This window comes from Trichosurus vulpecula, chromosome 8 (genome assembly GCF_011100635.1).
Source record: "Trichosurus vulpecula isolate mTriVul1 chromosome 8, mTriVul1.pri, whole genome shotgun sequence".
NCBI classification, from domain to species: Eukaryota; Metazoa; Chordata; class Mammalia; order Diprotodontia; family Phalangeridae; genus Trichosurus; species Trichosurus vulpecula.
Window position 1 is genome coordinate 155,183,569 of NC_050580.1, and position 9,398 is coordinate 155,192,966.

Below are 9,398 nucleotides of genomic sequence, written 5' to 3' on the forward strand. Positions count from 1 at the left end.
GGGTTGACTTATTCTTTATTCTCTATCACCATTCAGTGGGAAATGTTAAAATAAACAGGAGGAGACAGTTTGAGCTGGGTCAGGCTGGCACTTAGCTGGGGAAAGTGCCCTGAGAACAACCTTTGTGCTCAGTATTGGTGAGAGTTCTCTTGGCATTTTTGTCTTAAATATAGGTGTTTCATTTAAAAGGACTTCTTCACTGTCAACTTATCCTCTCAGATATGGGCCAAAAGAAATAGTGTTTCTTCCTTCTTTCTTTTTTCTTTCTTTCTCTTTTCTTTCCCTTTATTTCTTTCTTTCCTTCCTTCCTTCTTTCTTTCTCTTTCTTTCTTTCTTTCCTTCATCTCTTCCTTCCTCCCTCCCTCTCTTTCTTCCTTTCTTTCTTTCTTTCTTTCTTTCTTTCTTTCTTTCTTTCTTTCTTTCTTTCTTCCTTTCTTCCTTTTCTTTCTTTCTTTCTTTCTTTCTTTCTTTCTTTCTTTCTTTCTTTCTTTCTTTCTTTCTTTCTTTCTTTCTTCCATCCCTTCTTTCCTCCCTCCCTCTTTCCCTGGCTCTCTCCCTTTCTTTTCTTCCCTCCTTTCTCCCTCCTCCTCTCCCTTCCTTCCTTCCTTTCTTTCATCCCTTCCTTCCTCCCTCCTTCTTTCCCTCCTCTCTCCCTCCCTCTCTCTCTTCCTTCCTTCCTTTCTTTTTCCTTCCTTCCTTCCTTCCTTCCTTCCTTCCTTCCTTCCTTCCTTCCTTCCTTCCTCCTTTCCTCTCTCTCTCTGTCTCTCTGTCTCTCTGTCTTTCTCTCTCTGTCTCTCTGTCTCTGTCTCTCTCTGTCTCTGTCTCTGTCTCTCTCTCTCTCTGTCTCTCTGTCTCTCTGTCTCTCTCTCTCTCTCTCTCTCTCTCTCTCTCTCTCTCTCCTCCTAATGACCAGAAAGGAGACTGGCAACACCAGTGCTGGGCAGGATGGTCAGATAAAGTGCAGTAAACTTTGTTCAGGCACCCACCATATGCCTAGTCACAGGGGAGAATAAGAGAGGCACCAGACTTGGAATCAGAAGATCTGAGAAGATCTGAATTCATGTCATTGGACCTAGAGCTGGAAGGTTACTTAGAGATCATTTATCTATCTCCATAATTTTATAGATGAAGAAACTGAGATTCAGAGAGAATGAACCCTGACTCTGGAGTTAGAGGCCTTGGGTATAATAACTTGCATTTATATAGTACTTTAAAGTTTGCAAAATGCTTTACATATACGATCTCCTTTGAAGGAAGGAAACAAGCATTTTTTGAGCACCTACTGTGTGCCAGGCACTGTGCTATACACTTTACCAATATTGTCTCATTTGAGCCTCACATTAACCCTGGGAGGTAAGTGCTAATATTGTCCTCATTTTACTGAGAGAGATGGAGTGACTTATCCAGGGTCATGCAGCTAGGAAGTGTCTGAGGGTGGATTCCAACTCGGGTCTTCCTAACACCCAAGTGCAGCTCTCTGTCCACTGTACCACCTAGCTGCTTACTAAAATAGTAGCTTACATTTATAGCACCTAAAGGTTTGCAAAGTACAGAGGTTATCCTATTTCATCTTCACACAACAACCCTGTGAGGTAGGGGCTGTTATTATCCCTATTTTACAGATGAGGAAACTGAGGCAGGCTGGCTTGCTTAGGGTTATACAGCTCGTAAGTGTCTGAAGCTGGATTTGAACTCAGGCCCTCCTGACTCTAAATCCAACACTTTGCACGGCATCATCTCATTACCTCTGACACTTACGAACTACGTGATGTCGGACAAGGCACTTAATTTCACCAAACCTCCATTTCCGCATCTGTATAATGAAGAGGTTGGAATAGATAGCCTCGGAGATTCTTTCTAGCTGCAGATCTGTTATCTTTAAGAGAAGATGGTTGGATTGGACTAAATGCTACTTGTCCAAAGTCATACAGGTGGTAAGTTACAGAGCTAGAAATTCAATGCAAGTCTCCCCATGCTAAGTTCATTCCATTATATTATGTAATTCACACTGATATCAATAATAATCTTTCATACCACTGTAGCATCCCACATCCTTTATAACGATTTCACAGACACAGGCCAGGAGGTGGCGCAGTGAATAGAGCGCTGGACTTGGAGTCAGGAAGACTCCAGTTCAAATCCAACCTTAAGCATTTCATAGTTGTGTGACCTTAGGCAAGTCACGTCACTTCTGTCTGCCTCCACTTCCTCAACTTTAAGGTGGGGGTGATGAGTTGTGAGGAAAAAAATAAGATAATATTTGTAAACTGTTGTCAGTAATGAGATTTATTTGGCATAGGAGTACACACGTATTTGGGACTTGGTGTGAGAATTTAAGTCCTTTTGAATGATGTTGCATAATAAACACAGAAACCTAAACACAGATACTCTGTTTTCACTTTCATGTGATCTTTATTTGTAATAATGATCTTTGTAGATTTGTTTTCTGTAGATTTTATCTGCAACAAACTTTGTAAATCTGTGAAATGTACTTTTAATGAAATCACTTGAATCTTTAATAGGAAACCATCTATATTCACTAAAGTCAATCTCTTATGAGTTTCTGTGACTTCGATGGAAGCTTTTAACACTAACAAATTAGTGTTCACTTTCCCTGGGGATGTTCCGCTGGGGCATTACGGTATTATGACATGACTTGATGTTGCCAAACTGACTTTAAGATAGACGATATTGAGGGACTTTTGTTGTTTGGCCTATGTTTTATTGCAAAGTGTGAACCATGTAAAGCTTGGTTAAACTGAATAGAGATAGCTTACTGTTGACTCATGGATTTAGAATTGCCTGTAATATTTAATTTCTCTATTGAATTGAGTGTGTGTGATGGCAGGAAGATACAGTTTTTATACATCATATTTACTGAGATGTTGCCATTTTTATTTTACAAATACTTTGGAATCCACATGCTTTTTTTTGCTTCTGTGAGGATTAATTTGGAAAAATTTTTAATGACATTCCACTGATTACAGATTTTGCTTGAGGTTGACTTCAAAAAATTGTTCTGAATGTTCCAACTACAGCATGGTAGGTGCTTAATAAATGCTTATGCCTTTCCCTTTCCCACTATGAGGTATTTGCTTCTACTTAACTCATCCCTTCCCCCTACTGCTGTGTTTACAAAGGAAATATCTTCCAGGCTGAGGTGACTGCATATTTGTTTTGCCTTTGTTGCTTGGAAACTGTTGACATCCTGAGGCATTCTGTTTCCTGCAGAGGGTCATGAAAAACTGATGACTTCTTTTCTTCCCTCTGTCAACAAACCAAACAGGGCTGGTTAACCTTGGCCCAGAATGGGTGAGAAGTGATTGCTCCTTGTGCAAAGGCCATTTGTGCTCTTTAAAGGCTTGAATCATCCGTTTTTCTGTACGCACACACACACGACTAACATGTATACCATACATGTGCTTTCTGGTCGTTGACCGTTTTTAGGTCCTCCAATCACTCTTACATTTCCAGTCCAGCTGGCTTCATTACTATCCTCCAGGATATGCCATCTTCCCTTCCACTTCCCTGCCTTCACTCATGTCCTATCCACTTATCTGTCCCCCTTCAACTATCCAAGTTTTACCCATCCTTTAGGGCCTAGTTCCAACTCCTACTGGAAAAGACATTGGATGTGAAATCAGAGGGTCTGGACAGGAATTCTGCCTCTGCTCCTTACCACCTCTGAGGTCTGGGCAAGCCATTTTCCCTTCTGGGTCTCAGTTTCTTCTTCTGTAAAAAAGAGCGAATTGGACAAAATGGAAGAGACCTTTCTCTTTCTGGTTTTGAATCCCATGTTCCTATGACTTTATCTTCCAAGATTTCTCTTACTGTTCCAGCTCTCTCTCTCTCTCCCTTAGGCTTCTAAATCTCTTTTTGTCCGTACCACATGATATCTATGGAGCAAAGAGTCAGGGGGGGAAAGGGGAGGTGTTGGAAGCCAATTTCATTGTTTTGCTGGGGATCTGGCCTGGGATGTGCCACCTTTTCCCTCTCCCCCTAGTTCTAGGTTTTGACCAATTGCATTCCTGAGTGACCTCAGAGTTCATGAAGCCAAAAAAAATCAGGATTTTTATTCCTACTATGTCATGCCCCAAATTGGGCTAAAGTGAGCAAGTATCAGACTGAAGTCACTTGAACTTTGCCCCCTCCTCTCTGAAGGGGTGAGTAGGGCCATTAGGCAACACGATTCAGGGGAGATGTTTTTAACTTCCTGTGTGTCATGGACCCCTTTAACAGTCTTTAAATGTCTATAGACCCGCTTTTGGCTCTAGGAGCGAGCTGCTTCGTGTCGAAATGGGCAAGTTCATGAAACCCGGGAAGGTGGTGCTGGTCCTGGCCGGACGGTACTCTGGGCACAAGGCCATCATCGTCAAGAACATTGATGATGGGACCTCCGACAGGCCTTATAGCCATGCCTTGGTGGCAGGTATTGACCGCTACCCTCGAAAAGTGATTGCAGCAATGGGCAAAAAGAAGATTGCCAAGAGATCGAAAATCAAGTCCTTTGTGAAAGTTTATAACTATAACCACCTCATGCCCACCAGATACTCTGTGGATATCCCACTGGACAAAACAGTTGTCAACAAGGATGTGTTCCGTGACCCTGCACTTAAACGTAAGGCAGGGAGGGAAGCCAAGGTCAAGTTTGAGGAAAGGTACAAGACAGGCAAAAACATGTGGTTCTTCCAGAAGCTACGGTTTTAGAACTGCTGTGTTGGTCAGTAAATAAAATGTTTACTAAAAATGAAAAAAAAAATGTCTATAGACCCGTTCTCAGAAAATGTTTCTAAATGAAAGAAAATAAATGAATAAAATTCCTGTAATTATAATTATAATCCTACACACATACATAATTACAAAAGAAATCAATAATAATGAAATAGTTATCAAGATATTAAAAAAAAACAAGTTTACAGATTCCATTTTAAGATCCCCTAAAATGCAAAGAGTCTTGGACTAGGCATCAGAATATTTGGGATCTAACCCTACCTCCTATAACTCACTTGCTGTATGACCTTGAGAAAGCCGTTTAGCCTTCCCAGAACTCAGTTTCCCCCACCTGTCAAGTAGGAATGATGAGAACTAAACACTTGGACAAACACTTATTAAGTACCTGTTATGTGTTAGGTCTGCTATGTGCCAACTTTTAAAGCCCTCCTCTGAAAACTTATTGTGGTATGAAGGTGACTCGGGGTTCTTGAATACAATGTTATTGGAGTATGAGCTTTTGTAAGCCCTAACAAGCTGGAAATGATAATAATAACTCACATTGGTATAGTGCTTTATGTAGGTTACCTTGTTTAATCCTCATAATAACTATGTGAGTTAGAGGCTATTATCATTCCCATTTTCCAGATGAGAAAACTGAGGCTGAGAGGTTGTCAGTCAACAAGCATTACTGATGTCAGACAATGTGCTAAAGTGTGGGAGTGTGGTACAGAAAGACCTGTAGAGATTCAGGAGACCTGGGGAGGAATAAAGATATTGTTGGCCTAGGCCTCTTAGTTCTGAGTGGAACCAGTCAATCAGAAGGAGAGGCAATGGGGACAAAGAGCACTCTCAGTTTGAGAAGTAGGTTAAATGCCTTGTCTAGGATCACTCAGTTAGTAAGCACCTGAGGCAGAATTGAAACTTGGGTCTTCTGTGATGCCGAGTCCAACACTCTATCCACTATGCCATGAGCTGCTGCAAGCTACAGCAACTTGAATCCTGTGACATTGTTCAAATAGCAGCCTAGAGGAAGCGTATCACCAGATCACCTGGGGGGGTCATAGCCTTTGGTTCAAAAGCTCTTGAAGACAATCTGCTTAGTTACAGAAGGGACATGATATATATTGGTGTAAGGAGGATCCACTGTGACAAAATGAATATTTAATGTACTAGGCCCTGGGAGTATATCAGTCTATTGATGAATCCATGATCTCAGCCATGTTAACACTGCCTCCACTAGCCCAGATCTTAACCCACCCATGCCTTCTCATTTCATGCCATTTTTGTCTATATTTTCCCATACACCCTTCATAGAGGACCCAGACAATATGCATGATGCCTTTCCAGGTCTTCTAGTATTATTGAATACATCTCAGATACCTGTGAAATAATAAAGCTGCTTATCCTCAATCCTTTTACGTGACCAGCCTGCCTCCTTTTCTAAGCATGTGAGTTGGTCAATCAATCAGTATTTTTTAGGCACCTACTATGTGCCAGGCACTGTGCTAAGCACTGGGGATATAAAGAAAGGTAAAAGATAGTCCCTGCTCCCAGGCGGCTCACAATCTAATGTTCTCCAGGATGTCTTTGATTCCATTTCTCATGTGTGAGCTATCATTAAGAGAAATATGAAAACCACTTTTGTGGGACTGAATTGAGTTGAATGAAACCCACAAAGTCCCTGTCGTCAAAGAATTGGCACACTCTGTGGGCCTCATTTTCCTCATAGAGTTGTTGTGGTGAGGGTGAAAATTTAGTGGATCAGAATGTGAACATTTAGTGAGGAGAATGGCACTGTGGAAAGAGTACTGGGTTTGAAGTCAAAAAACGTGGGTTCAAATCTCATCTCTGCCACTACCTTTATCATTTAACCAGTTTGTAAAGTGAGGATGATAGACTAGAGGACCTCCCAGGGCTCTAAATCTGTGATCCTTTAACAAGAAAAGGTTGAAAACCCCTCTTAAATGCAAAGTGTGAAATTCAGTTATGTGTCTCCGTCTCACAGGAGATTATAAAAACCAGGTGTTTGCAATTTAGCTTCCCTGGAAGGTCCAAACGTGCCTCTGAACACAACAGCTTCATATTTGCAGAGTTTCTTCAGTGTGTGGAATCTTGGAGCATTTTTTTTTTTTGTGGCAAAGGAAAGAGGCTTCTACTTTTCCATTGGCTCAAAGCCCAGGGATCAGAGAGCTGAGGCTCTTGTTGGGAAGGCAGTGCATCTTAATGATAGATAATACTATTATTGTATATTAGATAATACTATCTAATTAGATAATACTATCTAATATATATATATAATATATTTATATTACACTTTTCCCCCTATTCATGGGGATTGCTTGGCTAAGGGGGAGGTGGGGTGAGGGAAAGTGAGGTCTTGTTTTTAGGACCTCATGGTGGCCATCTAGTCCACTTTCTTGCCCAATGCATGAGTACCTTTTCAACCATTCCAGCAAATGGTCCTTCGGGTTCTGCTTAAACACCTCTAGTGAAAGGGGCATTGTTAGACAGCTTCAGTTCCCCAGAAATTCCTCCTTAGGTCGGAGCCTTGTGATTCCTTTCCATTGGTCTTAGCTTTCTGCACCTTGGCTGCCTAGAACAAGTCTCATTTGTGTGTCTAATTTGAAGGGGCAATCATTTATTCCCAAAGTCTGCTCTTCCTTGAGGCTTAATATCCAAAATTCCTTCTAGTAAAGCCTCATATGACCTAGTCTTGAGTCTTTTCGCCCTTTAGATCTTCTTGGCACATTCTAATCCGTCAATGTCCATCCTAAAATATAGTCCATGGAACATTACATGATATTCCACATTTATTGTGATCGTTGCAGAGTGCAGCATAATCATTCTAATGGGGGACTGGCCAACAAAGGCTCAACCCTAAGAACACTTGAGGATTTGCTCTTCTTGGTGGGTGTGTGGGCCCTATTTTCTGCCTTCTGCTGGTCTAGCATGTGGAACACTGGAGAACCTATTTCTGGCCATAAGTGACTGAGAGACTAGTCCTAGGTGTTGATGAAAGGTCTTCTGGTTGATGGAGGAGCTAGGGGGACTAATGACTCAGTAGAGTCTGAGCAGGGACTGGACATGCAAGTGAAATGTTCAAAGGGATACCCTCTCACTCTCTGACAGCTTTCCATTGAAGATTGTTGTGACCCACTGGACGGGGAAGAGGTAAGCTGCCCTATCTCTCACCAAGCTGCTACATGTCTATAAATACACAGCATCTCTGGCTCTTTTGTTTGTTTCTTCTTTCTTGATCATTGAAGAAGATCTGGAAATGGAATTGACCAGGTTACAATTTTGTGAGCTTCCAAAGGTCCAAAGAAGGTCCATCAGAGGTTCCTTCAGCAACCAATCAGAAGCAGAGACCACTAATGGAATATGATGCTGCTGATGCTAGTTGGGAGCTAGTCCTCATAAGTGACCAGTTTGACCCAACCCAGCAAAGGATTGACCTATCAACTTAGACATCATATCCTTCAAGGAGCCACCCACAATGAACAAGGCGAATGACTCCATTATTGGCAATATGTTAGCCAGGAGCTAACTTGGTGGGGCGATTCCTAGGAGCAAGAGTCTTGAGGTACTCCTTGGCATCTCTTCATGTGTATTTTTGCACATTCATGTGTACATTCTCCATGTATGCGTTCATGTTTTAAGTTTGAGTCCACTCTCCTCAGAGACCTAGTATTACAGAGGGGAGAGTACACTACTGGTCTGAGGGGATTTTTTTTAAACTTTTGTCTTTGCTAAACCTCAGTAAATTCCTTTTTCCAAAAGCTAATTGATGCCGACTAGTTGACTGATACTGGAGAAAAGTCAACTGGTTAATTGATACTGGGAATAGTAAACCAGATGGGACTAGTAACTGATCGTATTAAAAACCAGAATCCCTCAGAATCGGGAGGGGAGGAGTAGTCCATGATCTGTCCTCTGGGGATCTGACCTGCTAATGTGAGTGGGGGTTTGAAGAGGGAGCCTAAAGGGAGTGCTTCATTACCATTTCTCTTGGTCTGAATTCTTTTCACCACATTACCATGAAACACCTCTCTCTTTCTTTAAAAAAAAACTTATTGATGTTTTGTTTCCTCATTACCTTTATTTCTGAATACATTTCTCTCCCTCCACTACACAGTGAGCCATGCTTGTAAGAAAAAAAAAGGAAGAAGAAAAAGGAAATCAGAAATCTTAACTATAACAGTCTGACATTAAATACAGTGTCCCACTCCCAGAGTCCTTCTCCTTTGCAAAGAAGGGAGGGAGGTACATTTTCTTCTCTCCTTTATGGGTCAAAGATTAGTCATTATAATTAAATAGTTTTCAGGGTTTCTTTTTTTGTTGTTCTTGTTCTTTTCATTTACATTTTTGTGGTTCAGTCTTTGGCACATAAAGACACTTTAAAAAGGTTTGACGGATTGGCTGACTGGTTTGTTTTCCTGGTTCTGCTCACTTCACTCCCCAAGGCTTTTGCATGTTTTCTAGACAGGTCTTCCCCACCCTATATTTGTGGGGTTGATTCTTTGAACCCAGGGGCCTTTGTCTCTAGTAAAATGCAGCTTGGGATCTTTGGGCCAGTGTTCTAGACATCCAAGATCCCGACCGAGCAGGATCCATCCAGTTTTGTGTCATCTTGAAGCATAATCAGCGCACTTCAACGTCTTCATCTAAGTTGTTGAAAAAAATGA

The 9,398-nt window shown here is 41.5% G+C and overlaps 1 protein-coding gene across 1 annotated transcript; it reads left to right on the top strand.

Annotated features, from left to right (window-relative positions):
* Nucleotides 1–4,267: 4,267 nt before the first annotated feature.
* LOC118829985 (60S ribosomal protein L27-like) lies at nucleotides 4,268–4,707 on the top strand. Its single transcript, XM_036736848.1, has one exon. It carries the CDS (start codon nucleotides 4,297–4,299, stop codon nucleotides 4,705–4,707), a length of 411 nt encoding a protein of 136 aa, XP_036592743.1. The 5' UTR covers nucleotides 4,268–4,296.
* The last annotated feature ends 4,691 nt before the right edge of the window (nucleotides 4,708–9,398 follow it).

Excerpts from the sequence above, each read along its gene's own strand:
- LOC118829985 (XM_036736848.1), top strand. The coding sequence starts at position 4,297 with ATGGGCAAGTTCATGAAACCCGGGAAGGTGGTGCTGGTCCTGGCCGGA.